General features: G+C 30.8%; 4 protein-coding genes across 6 annotated transcripts; 2 read left to right on the forward strand and 2 right to left on the reverse strand.

Annotated features, from left to right (window-relative positions):
- Positions 1 to 111: 111 nt before the first annotated feature.
- Positions 112 to 3,387, forward strand: LOC124497226 (uncharacterized). The gene is given in 6 exon segments (XM_047060852.2): positions 112 to 487; positions 547 to 676; positions 745 to 908; positions 910 to 1,354; positions 1,423 to 1,839; positions 1,909 to 3,387. Coding segments are annotated over 6 exon segments (2,454 nt in total). The 5' UTR covers positions 112 to 457; the 3' UTR covers positions 3,177 to 3,387.
- Positions 3,388 to 5,924: 2,537 nt separating this feature from the next.
- LOC124496369 (uncharacterized) lies at positions 5,925 to 8,937 on the reverse strand. The gene is made up of 2 exons (XM_047059883.2): positions 6,538 to 8,937; positions 5,925 to 6,466 (listed from the first exon to the last, which is right to left on the reverse strand). The coding sequence occupies exons 1-2, from the start codon at positions 7,253 to 7,255 to the stop codon at positions 6,195 to 6,197; spliced, it is 990 nt and encodes a 329-aa protein (XP_046915839.2). The 5' UTR covers positions 7,256 to 8,937; the 3' UTR covers positions 5,925 to 6,194.
- Positions 8,938 to 10,433: 1,496 nt separating this feature from the next.
- On the forward strand, positions 10,434 to 12,482 carry LOC124497261 (uncharacterized). The gene is made up of 3 exons (XM_047060898.2): positions 10,434 to 10,591; positions 10,669 to 11,515; positions 11,585 to 12,482. The coding sequence occupies exons 1-3, from the start codon at positions 10,490 to 10,492 to the stop codon at positions 12,154 to 12,156; spliced, it is 1,521 nt and encodes a 506-aa protein (XP_046916854.2). The 5' UTR covers positions 10,434 to 10,489; the 3' UTR covers positions 12,157 to 12,482.
- LOC124497246 (mitochondrial sodium/calcium exchanger protein) lies at positions 12,371 to 15,790 on the reverse strand. Of its 3 annotated transcripts, none has more exons than XM_047060880.2 (8): positions 15,066 to 15,790; positions 14,785 to 14,990; positions 14,372 to 14,700; positions 13,574 to 14,314; positions 13,228 to 13,500; positions 13,091 to 13,171; positions 12,927 to 13,000; positions 12,371 to 12,760 (listed from the first exon to the last, which is right to left on the reverse strand). In XM_047060880.2, the coding sequence occupies exons 1-8, from the start codon at positions 15,126 to 15,128 to the stop codon at positions 12,581 to 12,583; spliced, it is 1,947 nt and encodes a 648-aa protein (XP_046916836.1). In that variant the 5' UTR covers positions 15,129 to 15,790; the 3' UTR covers positions 12,371 to 12,580. The 3 variants fall into 3 exon arrangements, with proteins under 3 accessions (XP_046916836.1, XP_075589067.1, XP_075589068.1); XM_075732952.1 differs by having other exon boundaries at positions 13,571 to 14,314; positions 15,066 to 15,668; XM_075732953.1 differs by having other exon boundaries at positions 15,062 to 15,668.
- Between the last annotated feature and the right edge of the window lie 397 nt (positions 15,791 to 16,187).

Raw genomic sequence — 16,187 nt, forward strand, 5'->3', positions numbered from 1 at the left:
TCTTTATTAATTATCAAAACCCAACTAGAAGAAAAAAAAACAAGTTGTCATCCATCCATCCATCCATCCATTTTATTCATTCAGAATGTGTGTGTATGTGCGAAACGAATTCCTTATGATGCTGATGTTTTGACGCACACGCATTTTTCTTTTCTATAGTTGTGAATAATAATAATAAAAAAAAATTCGAGTTTTTTTGTTGTTGTTGTCGTTCTTGGTCGTTATCGTCGTCGTCGTTGTTGTTGTTGTTGTTGTTTATTATTATTTTTTTTGTCCAATATCAATCTTTTTCAATCAAATGCAAGGTTGATTCATTTGATTATTTCATGTCGATGTGGCCGGTTTGATTTTTTTTTCTGTGCTTGTGTCAATAAATTTTTTTCAAATTTTATTCTTTCATCTGTTTTTTTTCTGTCAAGAATTCTTGATTTTTAAAATTTCAATTCATCACCAAAAAATGAAACTAGAATTCATTCCAATATCGAATGTAAGTTGGCAATTTTTTTTGTCGTTTTTCTTCTACTGATATCTGACACACATGCACAGATATTGGTTTTCGCGGCCATCATTTTACATATTTGTTATGGTAATGATGCACAAAATATTAAAAGCCGTACAATTGTCGATAATAATCGTTATGATGGACCATCTTCACCTGTTTTTTTCCACCGACAACGTAAGTTAATATCGAATTTTGAAAAAAAAATTTCAATTACAAAACCATTTTTACATCAAAACAAAAAGGAGCCATAGCTTCATTTCAAGTATCCGATCAACCATCTAATCAACAGCCAGAATTTGGTTATCGTCTACGAATGCCTAGCCAGGCTAATCCAAAAACATATATGGATTATAATCAAAACACTAATGTTGATTTAATGAGTGTTAAGCCACGTCCAATTATTATTAAATAGAGGTGAGCAACAACTACCACTAGATTCATCACCATCATCATCAGAACAAATTCGGCCATCAGAATATTCAAGACATTATGATGAACAACAACGAGAACAGCCTGAACCATTAGAACAATCAACATTTACCGGATCAAATGATAATAATTTCTATGTTGTACCACAGCCATCATCATCATCATCATTATCTGGTAATGTATCGCAACCACACGAATCAGAATTACATACTACACCGAATCCTGTCCCTACTACTGAACCGGGAATCGTTTACTATGATTTTAATGATGAAAATCAACAACAAGTTCAAAAGCAACAAATTCCGCAACCACAAACAACAACAAGTCGTAGTTCAAGTGGTGAACATTCGGATCAAAGACAAATAGAATGGATTCGTTATATTCAACGATTTCAACCAATTACTAATCCAATTTTTACATCAGGTTTTTTTTATAAGTTTCAAATTTTAAGAATTCATATTTATATTGTTTTTCAAAATTCAAAATTCTAGTTCCACAACAACAAATCATTCCAGCAAGTCAAATTCCCGTTGGTACACCGGTAATATTTCATCCAAATGGACCACAACCAGTTCCAGAAGCTGGTCGTCCCGGTGGTGCAGGTCGAAATCAATTTGTTCAGATTCCTAGACCAGGTGGCCCATTACAATCACAACATTTGAACGTTCCAATTAATCAATTTCAACAGGTTGAAATTCCACAACAAAGAGTTGCCGTCGTACCAGCTAATGTAGCAACACCACAACAACCATTGGTAATTATTCCACAGCAACAACAACGATATTTCCGATTTCAACTTCCAAGACAACAGGATGTAGCCGATACATCATATGTACGAGAAATTCGACCAATGCCAATGAATTTTCCCATCACACAGATACATTATTTACAACCTACCATTCCAGAACGTATGAATTATATTATAATGATACCACAAATGAAAATTGTAAGTCCAGTAATTCGAATTGGTTCAACAGGCAACACCGCCCAGCAGCCTACGAATGTTGTTGGTTATAAATCTGTCAGCGAACCTGCTAATCAAACAGCGGTTGGATATAATTATCAAGTAACACAGGAAAAACCTGTCGTTACACAAACCCGAATTCATACACCGGTATTTGTAACCGATTTTAAACCATCAAAAGGTTTCAAATATACGGTTACACGTGATGATCAACCAACGGTTGAACAACAACATCATCGTGGAGAACAATCGATGGTATCAATTCCTGTAGCTCAACAACCAATTGATAGTCGTCCTGCAGCAGCTGGTGGTGGTGATCGATTCTATCAGGTACCAATTCCAACTGCTCAACCATCAGCACAGCCAATTCGTCATTTCTATGTACCACCATATATGCATCCATTTCCAATTGACAATATAATGCGACCACCGATGTATTATTCAAATGAGAATTCATTATCCGATTATAAACGTGCAAGTCCCGGTGAAACACATACACTTCCTGTGGTTAGTAACCAACCAGCTCAAGGTGGACCGGTTACAATTACGATTGAACCAATTCCACAGGAAACGCCATCTACTGGCTCTCGATCAAGTCAACCAATTGTTTCAGAACCAGCTCCGGCCCAATCTACTGTTATGCAATCAAAACCAATCAATTTGGTAATTGATAAGAAAAATAAAAATTCCGGTCAACCATTACGACAAGCTGTTTTTGAACCAATCGAAAATGTTGCTTATCTATCCGATTATCCGGAATCTGATTCACATGGACAGCCAAAACAACAGCAGCCGATTACACAAATTGGACATTCATTGCGGCAACCAAATACATATGAACCACCAAATGAATATCAAAATCAAATTGGACAGCCATTACGTCAAACAGGACAAAAATATGGACATTCACCGCAACATGCATCGGATTCATTTGTCTCATCCGGACAACCATTAAGCGAAACGGATAATTATCTACCCATTTATGGTCCACCATCTATACAAAATTATCAACACCAACAATCATCAGCCATTACAGATGAAAGTTCTGAATTAGAACCCGGACATCCGGATTATATAACTGGTCGTGGACATCAATTGAATTCGATTCACAATCCACAACAATATTTATATGCACCATCATTACCGCAACAACAACAACAATCATCTGTTAATACACAATGGCCTGTACAACAAAAAATAGATAATAATCGTGAATATTATCAACAATCTATTGATGATGGTCATCATCAATATCATCATCAGACATCATCGAAAAAATAACGATGATGATGATGAAAAAAAACCAAAATCCATGATTGACAATCGAGATAAATCAATCAGCCAATAATCGACAATCGTGAAGAATTTTTTCTAATCAATGAAAGTATTGGAATTCAAAAAAAAACATTTTTTTTGCCATCAAAATTCAAAATAAAATGCAAATTTTAATTTTTACAAAAAAAAAAAATAAAATAAAAATCTTTGCAGCCAATGTGTAATATGAATTGTAAAAACAAACCGTGAAAAAAAAAATCAAATTGACAACTTCAATGATTGTTTTTTTTGATTATTATTTTGGACAATTGAAAAACAAATCGGATCTAATGATTTTTCATAAAAATTTTATAAACAAGTGATAAACTTTTCATGTATAAAATGATGCACTTTAAAAATGTATTGGTTGTAATCAAATTCATACGATAATAAGTTAGTCCATATGGTTTTTTTGTATGAAATTTTTCATTATAATTTATCAATTTTAAATGTTCACGAAACATACGAAAACGTAAACGTAAATTCAATGAGATTAGATGCAAAATTGATCGATGATGAATACCATGTGGTATGCTTGCTATAAGAAGATGGGCACCAAATATTCCAATAAATTGTTGTGATGCCATTATTGACAACATGATGATGACAATTTGTTCTGATTTGGCAAATAATAATTGTATGACAATATATAGATTGAATGGTATGTTTGCAATCAAATACATGGTGAAACATTTGGAATAAATACTATTCCAATTGCTTACAAATCGTACTGTTTTTGTATGTTCAATACGAAACCATTTTAACATTGAAAGTGATATAAAATTTTTATTATGAAGATTATCCAAAAGAAATTCTTCCAATTGTTGAAAACGTAATCTTGTGGCAATTATACCGACCAGAAAGAGAAGACCAAATTGTAAAAGATAATGGATTGTTGCATAATAAGAGCCCAATAAACAAAGAAACATTGATTCTGAAATAATCAATTTGACTGGTGTCATTAGCCAAGAATTAAGAAAAAATGATCGATTCATAATGACCATATAGATCAATTGACATTGCCAGAATATGACAAGAAAATTCACCGCTATAATGGCTATTTGTACGAATCGTGATAAAAGTATTGCAATTAACCGAGATTTTCGACACAATTCTTCCGGTGTACGGCCAGATCGATAAATGTTTTTGTTGCTGGCAATAAATTTATTGGATAAGTTGAAAAATGATTTATCCGAATGGAATACAAGTTTTCGAATTATATCTAATGTCATACGATGTTTTGTATTATAATACGAATATTCAATTGTTTTCAATGCCCAGAATATGAGTATATAGAATAGATCGAAAATTGGATCGATTTTTTGGAAACATTTCATATCGAAAAATAAGATACAATATTCAAATGGTAGCCTGATGATCAACAAAAATGATAAACGTATTATTGAAATTGTGAAAAATAAATTGATTACACTATGTATAAGTGATGAATGAATAGTTGGACAAACAATGGAATGATAATCATCATCAAGATGATGCCAATAATCGATTGGATTGACCATACGTATAAAGACAGATAAAAGTGGTAAGAATTTTTCTCGAATTTTTTTTCTCGCCATTTTCATCTGAACTATTGATTCATAATGACGATATTTTTTTTCCAGACAAACAAATTCAAATAACAAAAAATTTGAAATTTTATTTTTGAACAAAATATAATATGTGAAAAGGTAATTTTTTTTTTTTTTTTTTTTGGTTCGATCAATTCAAAATTTAAATGAATTATTAATAGATTGATTATAGTCCAATTTTATGGCAAACTAAAAATGCTATTTCGTGAACAACAACAACAACAACGACGACGACGAAAAAAAAGAGCGAAGAAATTGCACAAATATATCATCTACCTGTTCCATTTCAAGAATCGATTCTTATTTGCATTCATTAGTGTGTGCTTCAAACCAAATGACAAATTTTTCATATGAATACTGTCAAAATGCCACGAATGATTCTTAATGATAAATTTTTTTCGAATGAAAAATAAACTAATGTTTTTATCTTTTGCAAAATGAATGAACCTTTTTTATATATTGATTGTATTCAAATTACAAATTCCCAATTCCTACTAACTCAGTAAGCATTTCTTGATGAGATAAACATTATTTTTTTTTTTGCAACCTGAATTCGTATTATTACTCAACAATCATCAAGGTGTACCGAAATCGATTGTGAAATCGAACGAAAAAATCATCATAGATGCACGTAATGAGATGAAAAAAAAGAATTGCGTAAACACTTGAAACTAACCCAGTTTAAATTAAAAATCGATTAGTACAGGCAAGAAAATAAAAATCTGATAACAATCTTACATGAAAAAAAATAATCTTCACTAATCACTGACATTGACAATTGCTTCAAAGGCAAAATTTACAATTCTTGAATGTGACGATATAATACAAAACACACACACACAGAGAAACACACAGATCATCATCATGATATAATATGTCTAGCTAAAATTGTCGACGTGTTAAGATCGATTTTTTTTTTCATCGTCGTCGTCGTCGTCATTGTTGTTGTTGTTGTTGTTGTGGTTGTTGTTGTTGTTTTCAAATCCAATCAATCTAACACTTGTGATTTTGACATTCGAGTGATCATTATCATTTTATTTTAAAATCAGAGTATTTATTTGTCATTGATATTTTCATTGACAACGAGTGTGTAAATCATGGCCACCAAATCGAAGATGTTTAAATGTTTTCTTTTTTTCATTTATTTTTGGTTAATTTTTCTGAAAAAAAATAAAAATTTCTGATACAACATAATCAATAATAATGAACCCTGTGGATATATGATGATGATAATTGAATGAAAGGAATGGGAAATCATAATTTTATCTGAATTTTATCAGGATTCCTAAGTAGATGATGTGCATGCATATATGGAAAATATTCTGCTATGATATATATAATTATGAGAATTGAATTAGGAAATTAGTTATATTTATTATTATTATTAGTAGATAGTTTAACAGGCAAAATCAGGAGAATGGCAGCAATAAAGATGATTATAATTAAAAGGCGGAATGAATTTCGTATACAATTTTTCACAACGACATGATTCATTTAAACCAAGTAGTTCAAGTGACCAACGGATTGTTTCAGGAGAATTATCGGTAGTAAAATATGCTATCTGATCGTTGGATGAAAAACGGCCATCCGAACGTATCAGTTCCGATAATAATATTTCACCAATCAATGGATCAATAGCGTATAATGGTCCGGGCATTGATCGACCAACTTTGAAATGGGAAAGAAAAAAAAATTCTATTTAAAATCAGTTAATCAAATAATTGAAAATCACTAAATACTTGGATCTAATTGTATACAACCATAACCAACAATTTTATTATCATTGGTCATTGTATCCAATACGGCTAATGTGATTGTCGTCGTTTTGGCAAACATATGACGTAATAATTTAGAACGATTGTCCAATTGAACGGTTTCATCGAATTCAATAATTTTTTCAATCAATGATTCATAACGATCAATATTGTCAGCCATCAATTTAATCAAACGATATCGTTGATCAAGTTTTTCAGCCGTACGTAATGATTGTATGTTTGGAGATTTACCTTCAATAATTACCATGGATCGACCTTCTTGTTGACGAAAACCAGCACGATCTTTATAGATTTTAAATTTACTGGGTACAGCACAAAGACCACAATTATCATCGCCAACTTGTTCCATACATTTTGAGAATAATTTCATGCCAATTCCAAGACCTTGAAATTGTGGTTCAACACAATAAAGTCCAAGAAATCTTGTATGATGTGTGGTCATTGGTGCAGCACATGCACCAATCACTTTATCTGAATCTTCATCAATTGCCACAAAGAAACCGGATGGATCAGATTCATAATAACTTTGTACAACATTCAATGAATCATTGAGATCAGCACGAGAAAATATCATTACGGCCGGTTCAATTTCATCGAATTGCATAGAACGTATTGTCAATTTAAAATCTAAATCACTATGACGGCCATTTTGATGATCATGATTAACCATTGCAGTAGCCATTATGGGAAAATAAAATGAAATGAAATGAAATTTTGATCAAACAATTTCAGGATCAAATTCAAATCTATTCGAATTTTTTTCCACACAACAATAACAAAAGCTCAACAAAGATGACGTTATAGCTTGAGAGAAAAAAAAGCTGTCCATTCTAACATGATTTTCAATAGATTTACACAAAACACTTGTATTTTTTGAAGCTATTTATAGATGTTTTTTTTCAAACAGAGACTATTTGATGGAAGAAAAAGAAAAAGAAGAAGAGAAAAAATCCAAATTTTTCTATTTCATTTAGATTTCATGAACAAGGAAGAGAAACAACAAGAAATTTCAAAGTCTGGTATAGACAGATGCACACACACAAACATATCTGGCATTTACGATGTTGATTACGATGATGATTATGATGATGATGGCATTGAAAAATAATAATGATGGTCGAATAGCTAAAATGTTGGCATGAAATTATGTATGTATTATAAATTGTTTGTACGAGTATGTTTTGTTTGGATTGTTTGTTTGGATTGTTTGCTGTCGTCGTCGTCGTCGTCGTTGTCGTTGTCACAGCATATGTAAGCTGTTGAATCTCAATTTATATATTTCAATTAAGTATTATTATCAAGAATTATTATCAAATAAATTGAAAAGTTCAATTGAATCCAAAAAAGGAAATGAAAATGAAATTGAATTTCCGTTTTAGCAATATTTGATTCATCAATATGTATGTTTGTGTTAATGTTAATTTTTTTCTGATCGATATTTATTTATTTTTTTTATTGCATGAATAAATAAAGAATCTTCGGTTGAAAGAAAGAAAAAAAAAGAAATTCTTCACAATTCATAATTATCGTTTATAGACTATTCAAAAACGATATAAATGAATCGATAAAATCAATATTTTATCGAAAAAAAAAAATAAAAAATTTGTGAGAAAATTGACAAAAATTGTCAGCTGTATTTTTTTTTTCTTCTCTAGAAAAATGATTGACAATGAGATCTAATCGATGATGATGATGATGATCATGATCACGATGATCAAATGACAATAATCAGTTTGATGATTTGGATGATAATAAATCCAGTTAACACTGGTAAATACTACAAACACAAAATACACACACACAATGTTTAAACATTAACCATCTGGATCCATTCGAATCGAAAGGAATCTATTCCATTCAATTTATAATAATGAATTTATTATTTGATTTTCAGGAATTTAGTGATCCTAGAAACATATATATACACACACACATGTGCATTACAAAATCATATGGATGGATTCAGAAAAGAATTAACACATTGACTCTAACATTAGAGAAAGCACACGTCATTTGCTATACACAGAATCGATGCTACACACACACACACATGGCAACCAAGAATTCTGGATATACCATATGAAAACAAAATGATTTTTTTTTCACATAAAAGTTGTTTGTTCCTGAAACCACTACCGTTCGGAACAACAGCTGAATGACCTTGAACTAGACCAGACATGACTCAACTCAATAATAATAAAAATGAATGCTGTATTGTATAGATTCATTGTCAATTCTTTGTATGATGCTGATGGTTCCATTTGGAACACTAACAACAAGGCACATGAACATCGTAGCTATATTGGACAAATGAAAAATGACTTGATAATTTGATGATGATGATGTATATGGTTGATGATGATTATGATGATAATATTTGGTTTTTTATTGAATCGAAATTCTTCAAGGTCTTTTATACTGAGCAAAATCGTCGATTTGATCGTGAATTCTTGAATTTAGATTCTATTATATTTGACATTATTATTATTATTTTCTATTAATTTTTTTTTGCATTAACAATTCAATTGGATTGGATTTTGATTCTGAAATTTCTGAATTTTTTTCCTTCTAATCACATCTTTACATTTATATGTCAATTTTTTTTCAAAACGAAAAAACAAAAAAAAATTTGGCCAATTTATCATGTTCAATGAGCAGAAAGAGAAAAAAAAATTCCAAATGAAATATAGAAAAAAAAAATACTTTAGTGAACTCTCTTCGTTCATTTACAATGAACAAAAAGAAATGAAAAAAGATTGATCGCTGGTAATCGATAAAACAGGCACGTACACATGATCGATTAATCCGTGTGTTTCGTACTGATAATGATGTGTAAGTAAGAGTGTTGTTATATCAATCACAGTTCAATAACAGCCATATTTCGCACACTAAACGAAATACTCAATTATTACATAACAAAAAAAAAAAAAATTTTTTTTTCGATAGAATCCCAGTTTTCTCTAGAAAATTCTATTAAAATCAAAAACAAAAATTCGTTTATCAATTGCCCGTAAGGCCTGTTTCACCTTGATTCTGTTTTTTTTTGTTTTGGTTTTGTTTTGTTTTTAATCGAAAATAAAAAAAAAATTCATGCACGATTATCTAATGTACAATATTTATGTGATGAACAAAAACAAAAAAAAATATAAAAACCTGAAAACCAATAATTTATCAACCTACATCACATCAATGACGTTGATGATGTAGATTTTAAGATCAAGGACAAAATGATGATTATTTTCACGATACAGACATACACACACACACACGCACAAAAAGTGCTTGGTTACAAAACTAACCCTTCGAATAATCGACCCCCTTCTTTTTCACACAAAGATGACGATGATAAAAAAAAATTCCATTTTCGGCCTGTGGCCCATGACAACAACAACAACAACAATAATCAACTATACTATTTGAATGAAAATTTAAATTTCAAGTTCGATTCCATTAAAATCGTTCAATTGATTTAAAGTAAATGATGATGATGATGATGATGATGAATAAAACTTGAGTGACAAGGTAAAACCCTTATACACTCGCTTGTAAGGAGGGACATACCTTGTTGTTGCTGTTGTTACGAATTAAAAAAAAAATTGTTCAAAATCTATGCTAAAATAATGATGATGATGATGATGATCGTTATCACGACATTTGATTTTATCATTTATCAAATCAAAAATGTTCTTGTTTTTCGTCTTTTTTTTTTACTTTCACTGGATTAAATATTCTATACATGAAAGGAGTGAACAACAAATTTTTTATGTCAATATGTGTATGTGTGTGTGTGTTTGATCTTATTCTTTATCTTCTTTTCTCATTATTCAAAATATATTCTGTTGCTGGGCAGCAAAAAAAAAAAAAAAATCTAAATTTCAATTTTTTTTGAGGGTCTGAATTTTATTATATAAAGCCAATGATGTTTGCTATTTTGAATCATCAGTTATTTGGATTTTCGTTTAACTATCCATTGAAAACAAAAACAAAAAAACTTCATAATCTAATAACCATGCTTAAGGTTTGTTATTGTTTAACAAATGAAATTTTCAATTTAAAATATGAATTTTTTTTTTCGCTAAAAATTTTCTCAAATAGTTTGTCGTTTTGGGCCTTTTAGCAATCGGCTGCTTTGCCGAAGAAAGCTATGATAAATCAAAGAAAATGATTGGTAGCTACAGTTGGGGAAGTGGCTATCAAGGCGGTAAATATTATGCTCCAGGTTTTTATGGTGCTGGTTTTGGTTATGGAGCCAGACATTTTGGTGACCGTTCTGGCTACGGTTATGGTCATGGCCATGGTTATGGTCACTTAGGCTACGGTCAATGGAGCAGTTATCCAAAACAAATGTACTATGGACGATACGGTAGCGGTTTCGGTCTTGGTGGTGGTTATTATAATATCATTCCATCATACCATTATGGTACAATGGGTGGATACTATGCTGCTCAACCAAGTTCTACCGCCGGTTACGTTGCTCAACCAATTTCCACCGCCGCTTATGTTGCTCAACCAGTTGTCCACTCAGCCGGTGTGATCGCATCAGATAACGTTGTCCGAACAGCTGCCATCGCTCCATCGGTCAACTTTTTGACTGAACGCAAAAGTGACGCCCACCAGGAAGTTGTACAAGCTGCCGTCCACCAGTTGGGTCGTACAGTCGAATATAAAAGCATGGGCCACCAAGAACATCCAATTCAACCACAAATCGTTGAAGTCGAACCATCGGAAACTCCATTGCATCTTCACTTTAAAACCAAATCTTCCTCAGTTTCATTGAGCCAAGCTCATGAACAAGCTCCAGTACCGCAAACTCAAATAAGCCAATCATCAGATGAACCAGCTCGATTGATCCATGAGATCCAAAAACCAGTTATTCAGGAAGTCCGAGAAGTGATTACACCATACCGACAAGTTACCCAAGAAATTAACCCAGTTGTTGAAGGTAAAAATTAATTGAGAATTTCTACTTGACGATATTCTCATTTTTTAATTTTAATTTTTATTTTCGAAGCTGTACACACGGTCGTTACCAAAGCTGAAGGCCAACGACAAAACTATGTTGCACCATCAACCGGTGTTTCCGTTAACCGTGAAGTATCACACTCTGTTAACACCGTCGCTCAACCAGTTCATATGGGTTATCAACACGTTTCCGTAGCTGCCCAACCAGTAGCCACAGTTGCTCAACCAATTGCTGCTGTTTCCGCACAACCAATTGCCGCTGTTGCCGCACAACCAATTGCCGCTGTTGCTGCACAACCAATCGCTATTGGTTATGAAGAAAAAATTGTTTCCGCTCCATCTGTCGCTTCATACGGCGTTGGTTATGCAGCTCAACCAGCAGCCGCTTTCGTTGAATCATCTTATGAACCAGCTAAATTTGGTTATGGTTATGATACCAAATATTCAACATCATCATCATCAATTGTTCCATCTTCATCAATTGTTCCATCTTCCTCATCATCATTCGGTGGTTACCGATTTGGTGGTGATGCCAAAACATTCCGAGTAGGTTTCGATAACCGAGCTGGTATGGTTGGTGACCGACATGAACAATACCATGAATCTCGATCAAGCTATTAAGCTTTCGATCAGATGAATTATTTGATCAACAACATCAAGATCAAACAAAATTAAAATGAAAATGGAAAAAAAACATAAGATCAACTGCCAAAGATAAAGATTTTTCGTCTAAAAATAATTCATTCAATCCTGCCAATATGGAATCCAATGATGGAGGTAAAAAAAGGATTTCAATTTCACTTATATCATTTATATTTTGGCTTTAAGCTTTCTATTTTTTCTCAATGAATCTTTTTTTTATTGTCTATCTATCTATCTTGTCCGGTGTCCAAAAAAAAAATCCATTGAATAAAATTTTAAAAAAATTTTTTTTTTTGTCAATTCAATTGCGAATGTTTTATTTTTCATTACAATTTTTTTTCACATATATATAAAAAATGAATAAAACTTGAACAAAATAAAGTGGGTTAGATGAGTCAATGTTTCAAATAACTTTGAATTCCAATAAAATGGCCAAAATTATATAAACAATATAAATGATGATCAATATGTAGCCATGTATACGATATGAACGAAATTTTCCCAATACAAATATCAATAACGATGTACAAAGACTTGTTGTCAATGCTGCATATGGTAAACTTATCATATGTGTATAATGAATCTGTTCAAAAAAAAAAAAAATGAAAAAAAAACAAAACAACAACAATGGAATAAAGTGAATCTAATTGTAATCAAATCAAATTGAATTGAATTGATAATGATAATGATTTTTTTTTTAATTTTTGACGTAAAATGAAATTTTTTTTTTTTTTGCTAACGTAACTTACATTTATTTTCCCATGAAAATTACCATTTTTAATAAATAATGTTAAATATGGAACACCCAAACCAATTAATAGATCTGTTTTGTTTTTTTTTTTGTTGATGATGATGATGATAAAAAAAAACAAAATTTAATCAATTAATAATTGGTATTCAATGAAAAACATACTGAACAATGGTCCACCAATACATGCAGCAATAGCCATACTATGATAGCCATGACGTGCCATCGATAGATTGGACATTAAATCTAAAAATTTCAATTATAAATGAAAAAAACACCTTGGATCATCATCATCAACATACCACCAACACTATTACCCAATGCTAGTATAGTTAGACCAAGAAATGAATCCGATAAATGAAACAAAATACCGATTGTATGTAAAATACTTATAATTTCATTAGCAATAACCTTAATGAATATGATGGAAATGATAAAACCAATGAATGCAAATATTCGATGATAAATAGGTGGCCGATTTTTATCCGATGTTAACAATATGAATATAATCAATATTGGTGATATAATCAATAATAATGCCCATATTGGAAATTGATGATCAATTTCATAATCAACTAATTATAAATTGAATGAAAATAAAAAAATTATCAAAAAAAAATGTCATAAAAAATGTATATAGATTACTACTTTGTTGAAGAAATAGAATAATTTGTGGTGCAATAACAATGTTTATACAGCACAATAGACGACACCAATTTTCATTGACCGATTCTAGATCCACAACAGGTATACAAACAATAAGAAGAAAATATGGTCCAGCCTTAATTAATTCAAATAATTTTTTAATGAATGAATTTTCATTCCATTCAAGTAGATCAATAGGACAGATGTGAAGTAGGAAATTTTTTGTTTCGCTCATCATTTCAACCATTGAAAATTGTGATAAATATGTTATTCGATATTCATTTTGATTCAAATAACTATGTGAATCAATTGAATCATTGTTATCAAGATAATCTTCATCTGTTGCCAATGATTTTGAAACACTATGAATAGTATTGGACCAATGATGATGGGCAATATGTTTGGATTCAGATATTTTACGACTACGTGTACTACGAGCTATACTACTATTACGGTAAAATCTTGATCGAATCATATCATCATCGATTTCATTCAAATCTGAAATCGATGTTCCATATGAAAGTTGTGAACTTTTTCTACTCAAATTCATTATCGATGATTTTGAAGCTGATTTCGATAATATTTGATCATCATCATCAACATCGATTATCGATACACTAATCTCGGATAATCGTGGTTCTTCAACCATAACTGGCTGTTGTTGTTTTGGTTTTTGAAATCGCAAATAAACATAACGACTTATAAAAATGGTAATTATGTAAACATGATAATAGCAAACCAAAGCTTGAATAAAAGATTAATGTAAATAAATTTCTTCAAATTTCATAGACTACAACTTACCAATAACATTGTCAATTTTAAGCGTTCTTCCATAAATAAATGCCCATGTCATAAACGTAGCGCCAATATAGAAAACAATATCACGAACTAATGGTCTTTTACTCATGATAAATTCACCATTCAATATAATGCTACCAATAACAATAGTGGTAACAAATGTACCACCACCAAATAGACTGGCAAATATTAAATTTGGTTTTGAATGGCTAATACCTTCGATTGATGAAAATATATCCGGTGCTCCATTACCGAATGCCAATAATGTAACGCCAGCAATATTATTCGGAAGACGTAATGTTTTCGATATGGTCAATAATGATGGACAAAGGCTAATGATCATGATTATGAAGATGATGATGAAATATATTGATATGAAGAATTTAAATTAATTCGAATAAAATCAACAAACTTACAATTCATCAGCAACCAAACCAACGATAAAAAACAGCATGAATAACATGGCAAGCAGAATCGGAAAACTTAACAAAGGTAATTCATCAAATTGACAATAGGCCAATTCAATGGGTGAAAACAGAATACCATCATAAGCACAAGCAGCGGTTGTTCGAATAAAATGGCAACGTTTTTCGATATCATGAATATTCTCAACATCACGGCACTAATGAAAAAAAAAAATTTACAAATCATTAAAATACAAGAATTTCAGCCAATAATCAATGTAATGCTTACTTACACGAGCTAAGCCAATTTTATATGAATATTGAATGATAATTTGTTCGGAAAAATTTTTCATCATTTTTAATTTTATTTTTGATCAATCAATAATGTTTGTCGATCCGTATGTTTGTCGCACCAATTGATGAATTGACGAATTTATAAGTTTTTTTTTTAAATTTCAATTTCCAAACAAGGATATGAAATAAGAAAATGTATTTCAGTAGCAACAAAAAAAAATGCTTTCAATTAAATTGGATTTTTTTTTTATTCTTTCAAAAATTAATATATCCGATGAAAGATCAATAGCGACAATGACATCAATAAAACACACAAACACACACGCACACACACGTAATTACACACACATGTTAGTTGGTTCTCAACAATCAAAAAAAAAAAAAAAAAAAAATTGATATCAAATTTTTTTTTACTGAATCTCACTTCATTATTTTGTAATATGACAATTGATCAACAAAAAGTACCTTGTTTTTTTTTTAATTATCCTATCATATTATTGGATGGATGTTTGTATCATTATCAACAACAACAACAACAACAACCAAAAAAAAAAAAAAAAATATGTATGATATTTGGACGATGGAACAATTGATTCATTTTCTCCTCCTCATTACTTCTATCATTCAATGAACACCCTCTTATTATAAACCTGATTTTGAACATGAATTGTAATGATTGATAAATATTGATTTTTTTTAAAAAAATGCGTCAATTATCTACAATGTATGAATGGGAAAAATAGGAGGGATAACAAAAAAAAAAAAAAAAACAATGAGACCTCCAATATGAGATAACCTTCATATAATTAATGTCTGTATGTGTGTGTGTACTTGACATGTATCACAATGTTCTGTAGATTGCCTGGATTCAATCCTAATCAAATCAAAATATTATCTAGATTACAGATTAACTCATTGGCTACCATCATAGGTGAAAAAAAAGATGCTACCCATAGACCAGCGGCGCCAAAAAAAAAAAAAAAAAAATCCATTGAAATACGATTCAAATATGTGTACTGCTTGATAGTCAAGATAATCCATTGTCAATGTGATTATGATTGAATTTAAATTGAATGAAAATGAAAAACAAAAAATTACAATCAAAAAACAAAACAAAACAA

The sequence above is a fragment of the Dermatophagoides farinae genome, chromosome 7, assembly GCF_024713945.1.
Source record: "Dermatophagoides farinae isolate YC_2012a chromosome 7, ASM2471394v1, whole genome shotgun sequence".
NCBI classification, from domain to species: Eukaryota; Metazoa; Arthropoda; class Arachnida; order Sarcoptiformes; family Pyroglyphidae; genus Dermatophagoides; species Dermatophagoides farinae.